Genomic DNA, 16,469 nt, shown 5'->3' with positions numbered 1-16,469 from the left:
TTGTGTGAACTTCAGAAAGTATATTTGCTATGTATAGGGAGGGTTTTCCAAAAGATACAGATTTGTAAGAGGTCTTATTTCTTGGTTTTGTGTTACGGACTGCAGTGGAAGTCCACTTATTTGACGTCATTAGGACTACTAACTTTTGCTTGATAGGTAGAAGAAGTTAAAGTAGGGAATTATATAAAAAGATGATACATACACAAAGCAGTTTTAGTATACGGAACAGAAATGTACATTTGCTGGATTGGTTGTCATCTGGGGGAAGGGCCAGGGCCTTTGAGGATTTGTTCCACACTGGCTTCTCGTATACATCTTACTCATAATGTATCGTCTTCAGTTTCTGGTTTTGTTTCTTTATAGTGGAGAAAGAAATTACAGTCTCTTAGGAAGCAATGCAAGTGCAGAATTCTAGATTTTTTACCCTCATCCATCTTTACATTTGTGAACCGTACTAAATTCTGCAGCATTTAAAAAACAACTACTTTGTTGAGTTTTATACTCCTGTTTCATCACTCAGCATAATATTAATTGTATAATTATAATAAGTGCAGTTGGCATAACAGGTTTGGATAAAGCACCGTTGACTCTTGTTAAGCCTACAGCATGCAGAAGCTTGTGAGCCTCCAGAGTTCTGCTCTCTTTGGCTGTCATTCAGGGTGTTTTATGGGGAAAAGGCAGTGTGGTTTAGACTCTGTGTCAGTTCCTTAGAAAAGGATATTGCCTTGACAAAGAACACTTATGAACAGATATATAGGATTTTGGGGGGAGGGGGTGTTTCTGATCAGGGAAGCTTGTGGGAATTGGGCATAAAGTCATGCTGAAGTGTTTCCGAAATGTCATGGCTTTAACTTAAGGCATTTGTTGTTTTAATTTTTCCTCTCCCCTTCCCTCTCTCTCTCCGTCTATCCTTCTCTGTCCCTGTCTCTCTCTGTCTCTCTGTCTTCCCCTCACTTGCTCTGTCTCTTGCTCCTTCACATGCTCTGCCCTGCTCTGCCCCATTCTTTTTTTCCAGGTTGTTATCGTCAAGAGCTTTGCAAACTGATGTGTGACCAGCTAAAACTCAGCACATGGAAAGTGCAGCTGGGAGTCCTACAGTCAATGAATGCCTTTTTTCAGGGGTAATTTGCTTCATAGTTCAGTCATTTATTTAACCTTCCCCTATCCCTTAGCATTTTATATATAATCAGTGGAATTTTCCTCTCTTTTTTTTTAAACATCTTTATTGGAGTATAATTGCCTTACAATGCTGTGTTAGTTTCTCCTGCAGTGGAATTCTTTTAAATTTTAAAACTAAAAGCTAAAGTGACATCATAAAGCAGTATATACAGATAGAAATTGTTTGTGCCAGAAAGGTTTTGGAATGTTTCTTAATAACTAATATTTGTATCTTGCTTTCTGATTTGTACAGATTAATGCTTTTAGAAGAAGAACATGCAGATCCTGAGGCCCTGGCTGAAATTCTCCTTGAAACTTGTAAATCAATCACATATTCTTTAGGTGAGTGGTAAATTGACATAGATGAGGAGTGTTCATTTTAGAGCTCAAGGAGTTAAGCTTCAAACATTCCCTGCCTTGTGCTAGGAACTAAATTTATGGAACAACTACTGAACTCTCCTATTTAATATACTCAATATGTGCCCCCAAACTGGAATGTATTAATCTGGAACTGTAATTTAGGATTTCAACACCTAGATTAGAAAAACCTTTGTGACCAGTATTTTTTAAAAACCTGTAATTGGAAATAATTTCAAACTTACAGAAAAGTTACAATAATAATGCATGTAATAATACTTGTATATCCTTTACCCAAAGTCACCTGTTAACATTTTGCACCACTTACTTTATTACTTGCACTTCTGTATACATACTTTTTCCTCAACCATTTGAAAGTGTATTGCTTACATCTTGCCCCTTTTCTCCTAAATTCTTCAGTGTGCCTTCTTTTACATACCGACTTTAGATAGTATAACATTGATGCCATATTTTTTAACCATTCATATTCTAGGTTTTCAGTTGACTCAGTAATATTCTTTTTTTTTTTTTTTTTGCGGTACGCGGGCCTCTCACTGTTGTGGCCTCTCCTGTTGCGGAGCACAGGCTCCGGACGCACAGGCTCAGCGGCCATGGCTCATGGGCCCAGCCGCTCCGCGGCATGTGGGATCTTCCCGGACCGGGGCGTGAACCCATGTCCCCTGCATGGGCAAGCGGACTCTCAACCACTGCGCCACCAGGGAATCCCCAGTAATATTCTTTATATAATTTTTTCCTCTCCTCCATTAAGGAATTCAGTCCGTAATCATTTAGTGAATTTAGTTGTCATATCGTTGTAGTCTCCTTTAATCTGGAACACTTCCTCAGCCTTTCTTTGTCTTATGCGACATTGACGATTTTGAAGAAAAGCCTCCCCCTCCCCCCATTTAAAACTAGAATGTTTCTCATTTGGTGTTTGTCTGATGTTTCCTTGTGATGAGATCCAGGTTATGAATTCCCAGTAGGGCTGCTCTATAAGTGATGTTATGTCCTCTCACATCAAGAGGCACACAGTGTCCACCTGCCCTCGTTGGCAGTGTTAATTTTGATTACCTGGTCAAGGTACTACTCAATTTCCTCTGCTGTATGGTTACTATTTCCCCCCCTTCTGTCTGATAAGCAGCCTGTGGAAACACACTTTAAGACCATTCAGACAACCTGCTCCTCTTCAGAACTGTGTCTACTAAGCAGTCTGGGAGAAGACACTTTAAGCCCATGCACATATACTGCTCCTCTTCAAAGTGTCTCCTCTAGACTTAGCATGCATTGATGGGTTTTTCCTGAACCAGCTTTTACTAAGATGATTTTCCAACTCTAGCACTTCTTCCACATTTACCATTTGACAGTTGGCATCCTCTCATAAGCAAGGTCCCTCCCTCTCTCGAACTCTTTATTTATCTACTATCCATATTGATTCATGGATTCCTTTATTTTCCCCTTTGTTTATAATTATTTTCCTTAATTAATTTGTTGCTCAAATTATCCCAGATTTGGCCAGTGGAAGCCTCTTCGAGCTGTCTCCTGTGTCCTGTTGCTGTCTCGCCACCATTCTTTCAAGCATTTGCGTACTTCGTAGCATGACAGCCTGTTACAAGCTCATCTTTTGCTTCCCTTGTCTTGGGTCTGGTTGAGTGTTAGTTTTTTCAGTAAACAGTTTCACTGTGAACTAGATGCAGTGTCTAGAGTAGACACCAAGGAAGCGTATTTCAGTTGTGATTCTTGGAGGTGGCCACATGCCTTTAGATAAATAACTGGCAGCTGAGAAACTAGTCTTTCCAGGGTCGGGTCGCAGCCGGGTGTCCCTGAGTTGGCCTTACCCCTGGGTGATGTAATGTTCTTGGGTAAAATGAAGAGGTCTTGCAAACCTAAAGACCTTTCTTAGGCATCCTGTGAAGTCGACTTCTAAAAGGGGTCCTTTAAATATTGCCATTTGTTACGGAGATTGGTATATTTGGCTGACAGCTTTTTTTTTTAAGTAAGGAATGTGGACATATAGCACATTTCAAGTATTTGATGATAATTGGCTAAGGGAAGCTCACTTAGGAGCACATGTATCTTTCCCTGAATTTATAATTTCCGAACATCTTTCTTTCGTTAACACTAACTTAATCTTAGATGTTCTGTTTGTAAGGCATATAAAACAAATAATGTGATCTATATGATTTTCTTCTCAGAAAATAAGACCTACTCATCTGTGAGAACAGAAGCTTTATCTGTGATAGAATTGCTGCTTAAAAAACTTGAAGGTGAGTTCTTGAACTTCTCATTGGAGGACAGGAAAGCCAGGAGACTTTATGGCATAGGTTTTAGGAATTTTTTTTATTTTCTGTTTTTGTTTTTAATAAGCATATACTCCAAAATGTAAATTAATATATTTGTACATGGAAGTGGAATATACATAGCTGAAACCTTCCAATTTTATGAAGTGTTAAATTGGTACTCTTTCATTTTATATACTTTTAATGCAGTATGAAGCTGTGGTTATCTCAATGAAGTTTTGGTTCCCATCGTGAATCTTGAGTTAATCTTGGTTAATTACAGCAAGAGGCTGACAGTGGCAGAACAGAGCTCACTATACACATGTAAATAAACAGAATGACACACTGAAAAGTGGAGTTAGGAGAACATTTAACAATTATCTACCTGAGTTATCAAATTTGATAGCAGTTTTCTTAATCCTATGTTTTTTTTCTGTTTTCCTTTTTCTAAACCGTCTTACAAAGAAGCAGATTTCGTCTAATGGTCTGTTCTATCACTGGTAAAAGAAGACTGTTAGCATTTTCTCCAGTGGTGTATCTGTTACTGATTTCAAAAGGAGGCCTCTTTTCTTTTTTCATTTTCCTCTTTTTATTATTTTAACCACGTGGATGAAGAATGGGGAATATGGAACACTTTTCCCTAGAGCATTGTGTATCTGCTGTTTCTCCTTCTGTCTCTATCTTTGCTTAGCAATTAAAGCACCTCTCTCAGGGCTCCATAAAACAGGCCGTTTAGACTCAGCGACACTACATGTGTCATAATCCCTTTTTTCCTTGTTGGAGTAGAAGAGCTAGACACTTAGATATATCTCTAAATTCTTAACAGTTTGCCAAATATGTATGAATATATTCTATTCTAGATGAGGAAAATGAAGCTAAACAGTGAAATAACTTGCTTGAAACCACATCACCAGCAAGTATCAGAACCTCATAAACAAGATTTAGGATCTGATGTACTTTATGAATTTCTAATATTTTGAGTATGCCTGCAGTTCTCTGATGCTTTTCTTAAAGGAGTAATAAAGTGTCATCTGTTCAAACTGTCTTTGCAGTTATGAAATTTATTGAGGATTTTTTTTTACTGAGCGTATCTTACAAAGATATATTCAGCTCAGTTGCTGAAATAGCTTTTTTGTTACTGTGTGCCCTGCCTCGATACTTCCTGCTTCCCAGTTGGCTTCAGGCTCCCTTCATTCTCTTTGTCCCACCAGCTCTGGGGACAGAGGATGAAACTCCCTGATTGGCCCTCAGGTTATTGTCAATAATTAGGTTTGGAGACAACTCTTAAACCTGTGATCATTATATACAGAACTGTTACCACGGGGTTGCTTTGCATTTATTTTGGGGATAGGATATGTGGAAGAAAAGCAGAAAGAATAGTTTTGGATTCTCTGCTTGCTTCTTCTGTAAGGATTCTTTTGTTGCTCTTTCTCTTTCCATTCAGAATCTAAACAGTGGGAAAGTTTGACATCTGAATGCAGAGTGCTCCTGATTGAGTCTTTAGCAACTATGGAGACAGACAGCAGACCTGAGCTGCAGGAGAAAGCATCGTTACTGAAGAAAACACTTGAAAATCTGGAATAAATTAGAAGGGGAAGAAACAAACAAGTGCCATGTTCATTGGGGGTTGAAATGGTGGTATTCTTTGTGGGGGAAAGTAAAGATTAATCTGTAGCATGCATCATTCCTTGGCTGAAATAAAAAAAAAAATGCCTTAAATTTTGTTCCTTATTAGCTTTATTTCACTTGATGTTTTAAAAGTATCTGGGCTGAATAAACTAAATGGAACCTTGGATATTTGAGAGGTGGTTGTAGGTGAAACTGACAGAAATAGCTGTTGAAAGAGCTAAAGGTGTTAATAAAGGAACAGACAAAGTTGCAGAGGAAGCTGCATAAAAATCTTAGAACTGCATCCAAATTTTAAAAAGTTATTTCAGGAAGGGGCTGTATCGACTACTTAGTTTAACCCCCTTCTTTACATCTGAAGAAACAGGTTATGAGATGACGTAGCTTCCTTTCGGAGGCCTGTGCCAAGGCTGGAACCTGTGTGATGGATGACCTGCCCAGGACACTTTCTCTTACAACCTGCTGCTAATCAGTGCTAACCCTGGCCTACCTGAGAAACTCCCAAGATGAGATGGTACGGCAGTCCTGGCACCAGAACTGAACTGACCCATGATGTAAGCACCACTGGATTCTTGAAATGCAGAAGTTGAACATTGTCTTGTCATTTGTTTAGATGATTGGTTTTTAGAAAATGATTATCTACCAACCTTACAGGTTGAGAGGGAGGGAAAATTTGGTCTCCATGTAATCGTCCTCCTTTTATAAGCAGATGAAGGTAGATTAGGACAAGATTGTTCATTTTGTCTCTTACGTATTTTGCAAAACACAAACCAACAACGAAATCGTGACTGCTTGGTTTAGACCATTTATAATCTCAAAACTGTAAAGACAAATTAAAATTTTCTACCCACTTTTATGCTTACAGTCACGACTATGGGATAGAAAGGAAAGCATTTTAATTAACTGTCTGGGAATAACCTGATACCATTCAAAGTAAATAACTGCAGCTGTAGGGTTTCTTCCTTTCCTTATGCTGCTCAGGCCCCTGCCTGAGGATGTGGGGTAAGGGGGAAAAAACAAATTTTAACACAAGTGTTTATTCAAGTAAAAGGAGAACTCTCTAGCTCACCTTGGATTACAAGCACAAAATTGGCTTACACTCAATACTGACCCCTTACTGACATTAACACCAGGGTGGAAACTCCGTGTTATTATTTTTTTGTGGTCTCTATTAACCAAAGTATTTAAAATTTTCTTGACTGTGACCCATAGTAAAACTAACTTTTTTCATCATGACCCAGAGCAATGTGTGTGGGGTGGAGGGGAGGGAGGGAGGGAGAGAGAAACAAAGAATGAATATAAAATCTTTAACTGAAATAAAATGTTTTGTGAAATGGTACATTACTGTGTGTGATCTGCTTTGATCCCTCCCCGCCAACTCCCCACCACCGTTTTGAATGCTCTTTCAGACCCACTAAATTCATTTCCTGACTCATAAATGGGTTGTTATTCAGTTTGAAAAACACTGCCATAGATAGTACCTAAACCTAGCTGCATATGCTATGTTCTGGGGTTGCTTCTGTTTGGAAAAGGGGTTTACAAATGAAAATTTAAGTGTTTATTACCAAAACATCCTCTTAGCTGGTACTAAATATAATTGTGAGTTTTAGTAGCATCATGAATTTTAAGTAAACTATCGTGGACTTCCACTTGAGAGTGGTGTTTGCTTGGGGAAAAAAAATCCACTCCGGGTGTTTTTCAGAAAGCTTGCGTCCTCATAGGACTTGGTGTTTTCCAGATCTGTATTTCCCCATCCATGAAGTGCTCTCTGACTTTCATTTGCAGTACCTGGGATACTCTTCCTAGGCAAGAGTGCCATGTAGGTCAGGTATTGTTGGAAGGTAAGAGTGTAGGGGCAAGAATTGTGCTCTTGGCCTGTAGCAAGTTTAAAACCTCATCAGATTTTATGCTTTTTAAACTTTTTGTTATTCAATATTGGGAATTTCCCATGGTGCTGAGAGAGGTGCTAAGATACTTGAACCTTAGTGCTGTTGAATTAATTTGTTTTAGTTTTCTAAGCACATTTCTAAGTTTTACACTTAACTGCCTTCATCTTGACCAGCCAAGTCATTTGTACAACTAGTAACGTTAACTATGGTCTCCCAATGCAGCTTTGTGTTGGTGTGCATGGGCACACGTATTTATTTAAAAGAGTTAATAACTGAGAGTTTGTCATTGTGGAATGTTGATATTAGTGAACAGATGGCAAAAGGACCCGTGAACATTTATATCTTTGGCCTTCATTTTCCAAAGCTATGTGGAACAGAGTTTTATTATTTTTTTTCCCTAGGAATATTCAGTGCTACTTGTCATATAGGCAACTGATTTAGAGAGTCTACTGAATTCCTTATTCCTGGAATATATATCGTCACAAATTTATTGATATGTGAAAAGGAGGTACCTGAAATTTGGCAATTGGAAATCAAAACAAAGTATCAAATTGTCTTTTTGGTGATAAAGAGCAGCCATTTCTTTAATTAATGTTTGTGTCTAATTTACAATTGCCGGTGTGTCTACCTGTAATACAGTGTACCTGCACAATAAAACTGATTGCCACCAAATCCCCATTGCTTTACCCTTCCATCTTTTACTTGTGTATTCACTAATGAGAAAAGAAAAAAAGATGTGACCTTGTTGGTCTGTGCTCTAAGTAGCATTTGCACTGTATGAACACTGTCTGCCCGTTGGGGGAAGTTTCTATCTGCTGCTGCCACAATATATTCATGCTGCTTGTGAAGTACAGGGAGTTATTTTGACATTGGCACTCATTGTAATGTACAAACTGTTGTTAAATGGATGTATATGTAACAGATTTTTGTATTTTATATGCAAAGTCTTCATAGAATCCTCTGCAATATGTACTAAGCTAGCTAAGCATGTGGTAGTCTTGAAAGGAAAAATCCTTCCCATGCCCAAGAAGATATTAAGTGGTAAATAAAAGCTGCATGATCAGTGCTTTGAAGTGGTGCATTAATTTTTACTGGTTCTCTGGGAAAATAGTTAACTTCCAAGGCATTGCCGGGTTATACTTTAAAGACCAAAAAAAAGCCCTACTGCGTGCAGTATTCTGAGCTACTTCTACCAAGCAGAAATTGTTGGCTTAAGTGTCTGGGAGTTCCAAGGCAAAACACAAACAGAGGCAAGGCACCTGAATAATTACTGTTAAATGCTTGGAGAGAAGCAATCATTGAAAGATTGGATTTTTTGATATAGGTAATCCCTGATGAACACATAGAAACAACAAGCAGTTCTGCTTTTGGTTAAGATTAACATACATGGCTATGCACATAAAACATCAGAGCTATAGGTACATCCTATGTTGTAAATAGCCAAACAGATTTTAGGCTGTGGCTTTTTGTCCGACATCTCAGCGAGGCGCAGTGGTAGCAGCTGCTCTCCCGGCTTCGCTGTGTCGCCCAAGGACGACAAGAAGAAGAAGGATGCCGGAAAGTCAGCCAAGAAAGACAAAGACCCAGTGAACAAATCTGGCGGCAAGGCCAAAAAGAAGAAGTGGTCCAAAGGCAAAGTTCGGGACAAGCTCAATAACCTAGTTTTGTTTGACAAAGCAACATAAGACAAACTCTAAAGAAGTACCCACTATAAGGTTATAACTCCAGCTGTTGTCCCTGAGATACTGAAGATTTGTGGTTCCCTGGCCAGGGCAGCCCTTCAGGAGCTCCTTAGTAAAGGACTTACTAAACTGGTTTCAAAGCACAGAGCTCAAGTAATTTACACCAGAAATACCAAGGGTGGAGATGCTCCAGCAGCTGAGGAAGACGCGTGCACAGGTCCCACCAACTGTATATTTTGAAAAATAAAACTTTATTAAATCAAAAAAAAATATTTTTAGTCTGTGGAAGATATGCTTGAAGGTGAGAGATACCTTGCTTTTTCTCTCATAGCAGCTAAAAAGCCTAAGCTGCTCCCTTCTATGCTTTTCCTCCCTTTTCCCTTCAAGCTAGTACCAGATTATTTGATTAGAATAACAATTGGTTTTTAAAAAGTGGAAAACCCACAACTAGAAATATGAAAATCACTAAAGGAAAAATCTTACTGGTAAAGGCAAATATACAGTGAAGATAGTAAATCAACCACATATAAAGCTAGTATGAGCATTAAAAGATAAAAGTCGTAAAATCATCTATATCCACAATAAGTTGAGGGATACACAAAACAGTGTAAAATATGTCAAAAATAGTAAACGTGATTAGCTCTAATAGTTTTCTCGTAGCATCTTTATTATAAAGCAGAATCTAACACACCATTGTAAAGCAATTATACTCCAATAAAGATGTTAAAAAAAATGTAAACGTGGAGGCAGGTAAAAATGCAAGGATGTTAAAATGCATTCAAACTTAAGGGACCTGCAACTTAATCACATATATATATATACACAGATTGCTATATATAAACCTCATAATAACCACAAACCAAAAATCTGTAATAGATACACAGAAAAGAGAAAGAAATCCAGGCATAATACTAAAGATAGTCATCAAATCACAAGGGAAGAGAGCAAAAGAAAAAGAAAGGAACAAGAAAGCTGCAAAGACAACCCCCAAACAAAATGTCAAAAGTACATACCCATCAATAATTACTTTAAATGGACTAAATGATCCAACTGGAAGACACAGTGGCTGAGTGGATACAAAAACAAGACCCATATATATGTTGCCTACAAGAGACGCCAGATCTAAAGATGCACACAGATTGAAAATGAGGGAATGGAATGAGGTATTCCATGCATGTGGAAACGAAAAGAAAACTGGAGTAGCAATAGTTACATCAGAAAAATTGACTTTAAAACAGACTGTGACAAGAAACAAAGAAGGACATTACAATAAGGATCAAGGGATCAATCCAAGAGGAGATATAACAATTGTAAATATATATGCACCCAACATAGGAGCACCTCAATACATAAAGGAACACCTAATACATAACATACACCTAAAACACCTAACATAGGAACACCTAAATACATAAAGTAAATCTTAATAGATATAAAGGGAGAAATCAAGAGTAACACAATAATAGCAGGGGATTTTAACACCCCACTTAATAATTTTCATATATAACGTACAGCAGTGTTAATTATATTTATATGTTGTACTTTATATTCCCAGTACTTATTTAACTCATAACTGTCAGTTTGTACCTTCATTCAATTTTCCTACCTCCCAGCCCCCACCTCTGGTAACTACATATCTAATCTCTTTTTCTGTGAGTTTGTTTGTCTTTGAAGTAAAATTGACCTACAACACTATGTTAGTTCCTGGTGCACGGCATAATGATTTGGTATTTCTGTACATTACGAAATGATCACTAGGATAAGTCTAGTTACTATCTGTCACTGTACAAAGATGTTATATTATTATTGACTTATTCCCCACACTGTACATTTTATGCCCACGACTCATTTATTTTGTAGCTGGAAGTCTATACCTCTTAATCTCCCTTACCTGTTTCTCTCATGCATCCAGCTCCTGTCCCCTCTGGTAACCACCTCTTTGTTCTCTATATCTGTGACTCTGTTTTTGCTCTGTTTGTTCAGTTGCTTTGTTTTTTAAATTCCACATGTAAGTGAAATCATACAGTGTATGTCTTTTTCTGTCTGAATTATTTCACTTAGCATCATGTCCTCAAGGTCCATCCATGGTGTTGCAGATGGCAAGATTTCATTATTTTTTAAGACTGGGTAATATTCCATTGTATTTATATGTATATATGTGTGTATATATATGTACATGTATACATATACACACATATACGTATATATACATATCACAACTTCTTTATCCATCTGTTGATGGGGACTTAGGTTGCTTCCATATCTTGGCTCTTGTAAATAATGTTGCAATGAACATGGAAGTGCATATATCTCTTTGAGATAGTCATTTAGTTTTCTTTGGATATGTTCCCAGGAGAGGGATTGCTGGATCATATGGTAGTTCTATTTTTAATTTCTTGAGGAAACTTCATACTGTTTTCCATGGTGACTGTACCAGTTTATATTCCCACCAACAGTGCACAGGGTTCTCCTTTCTCAGTGTTGAATTTTTTTTAATAGATGGTGAAATGTTCTAGGATTGATTGTGCTGATATTTGCATGACTCTGTGAACACACTAAAAAAAACCCATTGAATTGTACAATTTAAATGGGGGCAATTGTATGGTATATGAATTATATCTTAGTAAAGTTGTTTTTAAAAAAAGACAATCCATTGTAACCGGAGCATTTTAGAGTATTTGTAAGTTATAGATAACGAAACATGTATTGATTATTTTTCCATACACACTATTTGTTAAAATACGTTAATAAATTGTGTTCCCTAACAAAATGAAGCACAAGATACCTCTAGATACCCATTGAAATGGCTAAAATCAAAAAGAGCTACAATACCAAGCATTGGCACAGATATAATAGAGTAACAGAATTGTCCTATATTACTAATGCAGTTTCAAAATGGTACAGCATCTTTTTAAAAATATAAATTTATTTATTTTATTTATTTTTGGCTGCAGTGGGTCCTCGTTGCTGCATTGGGCTTTCTCTAGTTGAGGCGAGTGGGGGCTACTCTTCATTGCAGTGTACAGGCTTCTCATTGCGGTGGCCTCCCCTGTTGTGGAGCACGGGCTCTAGGCGTGTGGGCTTCAGTGGTTGTGGCATGCGGGCTCAGCAGTTGTGGCTCACGGGCTCTGGGGTGCAGGCTCAGTAGTTGTGGCACACGGGCTTAGTTACTCCGTGGCATGTGGGATCTTCCTGGACCAGGGCTCGAACCCGTGTCACCTGCATTGACAGGCGGATTCTTAACCACTGTGCCACCAGGGAAGCCCCCTGGTACAGCATCTTTAAGAAACAGTTTGGTATATCATATGAAGTTAAGCATATACTTGCATTATGACCCAGATATTTTACTCCAGAGTATTTACCCAGGAGTAATAAAATAAAAACCTATGTTTGCACAAAAACTTGTAAGTGAAGAGCAGAATTATTCATAATAGCTCAGAATTGAAAACAATCCAAATGTCTATCAACTAGTGAATAAACCATTGTGACAGATTTATACAGTGGAATACTACTCAGTAATGAAAAGAAATGACCAATACAAATATAAAACATTTTGCTAAGTGACAAGGCTGTATATTATATAATTCTATTTATAGGAAATTCTAGAAAAGGAAAACTATAGTGACAGAAATCAGATCAGTAGTTTCAGGCATGAGCTCAGGGGAGACTGACTGCAAATGGGCACAAGAGAACTTCTTAGTTGTTGGTAATATTCTATACCTTGATTATGGCCATAAAACAAATTATGGCTCTCACTTATTTAAAACAGCTCCCCATTGTCCACAAAATTAAATTTAACCTACTTAGTCTGGCATAAAAACCATTTATGGGGCTTCCCTGGTGGCGCAGTGGTTGAGAGTCCGCCTGCCAATGCAGGGGACACAGGTTCGTGCCCCAGTCCGGGAAGATCCCACATGCTGCGGAGCGGCTGGGCCCGTGAGCCATGGCCGCTGAGCCTGCACGTCTGGAGCCTGTGCTCCGCAACGGGAGAGGTCACAACAGTGACAGGCCCGCGTAACGCAAAAAAAAAAACAAAAAAAAAAAAACAAAAAAACCCCCATTTATGATGTTATTACTGCCTAGTCTTAACAACTTGTAAGTTTATGCTTCTGCCTGACTTTGGTCAATCAAAACAACTTTCAGATGCAAGAGTGTGCTAATCTAGAAGTTCTGTGTTTAGAAAATAAGGCTTCTTGAGACCTCCTTGTTCACCAACAATTCCAGTGTGTGCTTGGAATCTTTTTTGAGTCATCTGGGGAGAAGCCTCCATGGGCCCTCTGTACATTTCTGCTCACATAATTCCGTCATGAAATGTATACAATCTGAGTGCTTTTAGGTGTTCTTTTTTATATGTAGCTCCCAATATTACACTTTAAATTTCTTGACAAAATAACTTTCTCTTTGAATCCCTAAAGAATATTTACTCACAGAATGTATCCTATCTTTTAATTGGTTTTACCGAGGATTTTTAGTCTGAGATCAGCTCACCAGTTCTGACCGCAGCTTGAATAAACTCCTCCCTAAAGGAAAGAAAGTCTCAAATCCAAAATCCTTACCAAGTTCACACTACACAGTCTCTCACAAATATTACCCTTAAATAGTCTGAATTCCTGACCCAGACTCCATGGGATATGAGAAAATGGCAATTGTTTTACGGCAATAAGTTTTGGTTACTTTGTTATGTAGCAACAGGAAACTGATACATCTGATAGTAAATTTTCATACCATGTTGGGAAATCGCTTAAAATCTACTAAAGGTGGGCTTCCCTGGTGGTGCAGTGGTTAAGAATCCACCTGCCAATGCAGGGGACATGGATTTGAGCCCTGGTCCAGGAAGATCCCACATGCTGCGGAACAACTAAGCCCGTGCGCCACAACTACTGAGCCTGTGCTCTAGAGCCCGTGAGCCACAGCTACTGAGCCTGCGTGCCACAACTACTGAAGCCCGTGCACCTAGAGCCTGTGCTCTGCAACAAGAGAAGCCACCTTAATGAGAGGCCGGCGCACTGCAACGAAGAGTAGCCCCCACTCGCAATTAAAGCCCGTGCACAGCAATGAAGACCCAATGCAGCCATAAATAAATAAATAAATATATAAAAGCTAGAGTAGATATTAAAAAAAAATCTACTAAAGGTGACTTAAACGTGTTCTATCACTTATTGCTTTCACTCCTAAGTATATACTCATGCACAGACATGAACCAAAAGGTACACGTGCAGGTTTGTAACAACATTAGTTGAAGTAGCCAAAAGGTGGAGCGAGCCAATTAAAATGTCTAACAACAGAACAGTGGATAAAGTATGTTATGATCATAAAATGGACTATCATATAGTAATAAAAAATGGACAAACTGCAGCCACATCAACGTGGATCTTGCAAGCATACTGTGGAGGCAAGGAAGCCAAACATACCACAATGCATAATCTGATGGCATAAAATCAGCAGGTAATGTTCTGTGTGTCCTCGAGAAAAATGTGTATGTGTATTTGTATATTTTGTTGGGTGGGTGTTCTATAGATCGTGTGAAATCTGGTTGGTTTATAGCGTTGTGCCAGCCTCCTATATCCTTGTTGGCATGCTAGTTTTTTTTTTTTAACCAATCATTGAGAGTTCAGTATTAAAGTCTTCAACTATTACTGTTGAATTGTCTAGTTCTCCCTCTTATTCTGTCAGTTTCTGTTCTGAGTGTTTTGGGGCTCTTTTCAGGTGCATATATATATATTTATTTTATTTAGGCTTTAAAAAATTTATTTTATTATTATTTTTAAATTTATTTACTTATTTGTTTTTGGCTGCATTGGGTCTTCGTTGCTGTGTGCAGGCTTTCTCTACTTGCGGCCTCTAGTTGCGGCAAGCGGGGGCTACTCTTTGTTGCGGTGCATGGGCTTCTCATTGCCGTGGCTTCTCTTGTGGAGCACGGGCTCTAGGCGTGTGGGCTTCAGTAGTTGTGGCTCGTGGGCTCTAGAGCACAGGCTCAGTAGTTGTGGTGCACGGGCTTAGTTGCTCCGTGGCAAGTGGGATTTTCCTGGACCAGGGCTCGAACCCGTGTCCGCTGCATTGGCAGGTGGATTCTTAACCACTGCCACCAGGGAAGTCCCCACATATATATTTATAATTGTTGTGTCTTCTTGATGGGTTGACCTTTCTATCATTACTAAATATGGCCCATATTTTCCTGTTTCTTTGCATACATCATATTTTGTTGTTGAAAACTGGACATTAAAAATAATATTTGTGGCAAATCGAAATCAGATTCCCTTCCCATTCCAGAATTTGTTGCTGTTGGTGTGTTCTATTTTTAGTGATTTCCTGAACTAATTCTGTAAAGTCTCAATTCTTTATTGGACCTGACCAATGAAGTCTCTACTCAGCTGAATGGTCAGCTAATGACTGGACAGAGATTTCCTTGAATACACTGCACCAAGAAGCTCCCCATTCTGGCAGCTACTCCTGTTCCCCCATTAGCCAAAGCTCAATTATCCAAGAATAATAATAGATAATAGCTAAGACCAGCCAACAACCTATAATTCAATTTGAGCTATCACTATTTTTTTTTTTTTTTTTTTTTTTTGCGGTACGTGGGCCTCTCACTGTTGTGGCCTCTCCCGTTGCAGAGCACAGGCTCCGGACGCACAGGCTCAGCGGCCATGGCTCACGGGCCCAGCCGCTCCGCGGCATGTGGGATCTTCCCAGACCGGGGCAGGAACCCGTGTCCCCTGCATTGGTAGGCGGACTCTCAACCACTGTGCCACCAGGGAAGCCCCTATCACTATTTTTATAGATCCTTAGTCTTCCCACCCAGACCCTCAGGGCTCAGTCCGTCTTCCACCCTTTGTTGAGCAGCTTCACTACCTCATCGTAGATGATGAACACGAGGGCCACGTCCAGGCAGGTTCGGCCCCGTAGGGGGACGATGCCACTGCAGAACGCTTTGAGCTCCTCATCCCTCAGGACCTCCGAGCACCCGTCCGTGTTTGGTGTTGCTCCGCCTCCCGGCCCTGCATCCGGTCTTGACCTAGTCCAGAGGCGTGTTCCCAAAGACGCTGGCTGCACTCGCGATAGCTTGAAAACCCCGTGATCAGCAGTTTCCCGGGCTTGCCAGAGTTGGGCCCTGAGTACCAGTTGGGCAGGGAGCTTCTGACCAAGAAACGGACGGCCCGCTGGGATCTGCTGGCTGGCGGCCCTGGTAAGTCCTCTTCAGCCCTTGTTCCCGAACAATCTCCCTGACCCCCGTGGAGGAATCCTCTGTACTGTGGGTTTAGGGGAGATCTGGTCGTGTATGAATTTCACCTGGATGGTCTCCCTGAGCGCACGACCACCACGGCCTCGGCCTCGCGGACGCCAGGCCACACAGCAGCCCACGTGCTGTCCAGCGGCCCCTGGGCATCCTGCGCGTGGGTGCTGAGGGATGCGACCATCCTGGATGTGATGGCTGCTTTGGGGCAGGAGACGTAGAGCGGGGAGGAGGGCTCGGTGCAGCC

At 39.8% G+C, this 16,469-nt stretch overlaps 1 protein-coding gene and 2 pseudogenes across 7 annotated transcripts in view; 2 read left to right on the top strand and 1 right to left on the bottom strand.

Annotated features, from left to right (window-relative positions):
* The window catches only part of ECPAS (Ecm29 proteasome adaptor and scaffold), a 98,376-nt gene extending 92,866 nt beyond the window's left edge, over positions 1-5,510 (top strand). For all 7 annotated transcript variants that reach the window (XM_022579067.3, XM_022579065.3, XM_022579063.3 and 4 more), the window contains 4 exons: positions 1,016-1,121; positions 1,412-1,500; positions 3,708-3,779; positions 5,236-5,510. In XM_022579067.3, the coding sequence (XP_022434775.1) occupies positions 1,016-1,121; positions 1,412-1,500; positions 3,708-3,779; positions 5,236-5,375 (407 nt within the window). In that variant the 3' untranslated portion in view covers positions 5,376-5,510. The remainder of the gene's footprint in view (positions 1-1,015; positions 1,122-1,411; positions 1,501-3,707; positions 3,780-5,235) is intronic.
* A 902-nt stretch (positions 5,511-6,412) lies between these two features.
* On the top strand, positions 6,413-12,636 carry LOC149749026 (small ribosomal subunit protein eS25 pseudogene; annotated as a pseudogene).
* A 2,224-nt stretch (positions 12,637-14,860) lies between these two features.
* On the bottom strand, positions 14,861-16,469 carry LOC111176924 (tricarboxylate transport protein, mitochondrial pseudogene; annotated as a pseudogene).

Source organism: Delphinapterus leucas, chromosome 6 (genome assembly GCF_059928025.1).
Source record: "Delphinapterus leucas isolate spDelLeu-1000000601 "Yukka" chromosome 6, BTC_Dleu_Yukka2, whole genome shotgun sequence".
Classification (NCBI taxonomy): Eukaryota; Metazoa; Chordata; class Mammalia; order Artiodactyla; family Monodontidae; genus Delphinapterus; species Delphinapterus leucas.
This window is presented reverse-complemented; position numbering and strand designations above follow the sequence as displayed.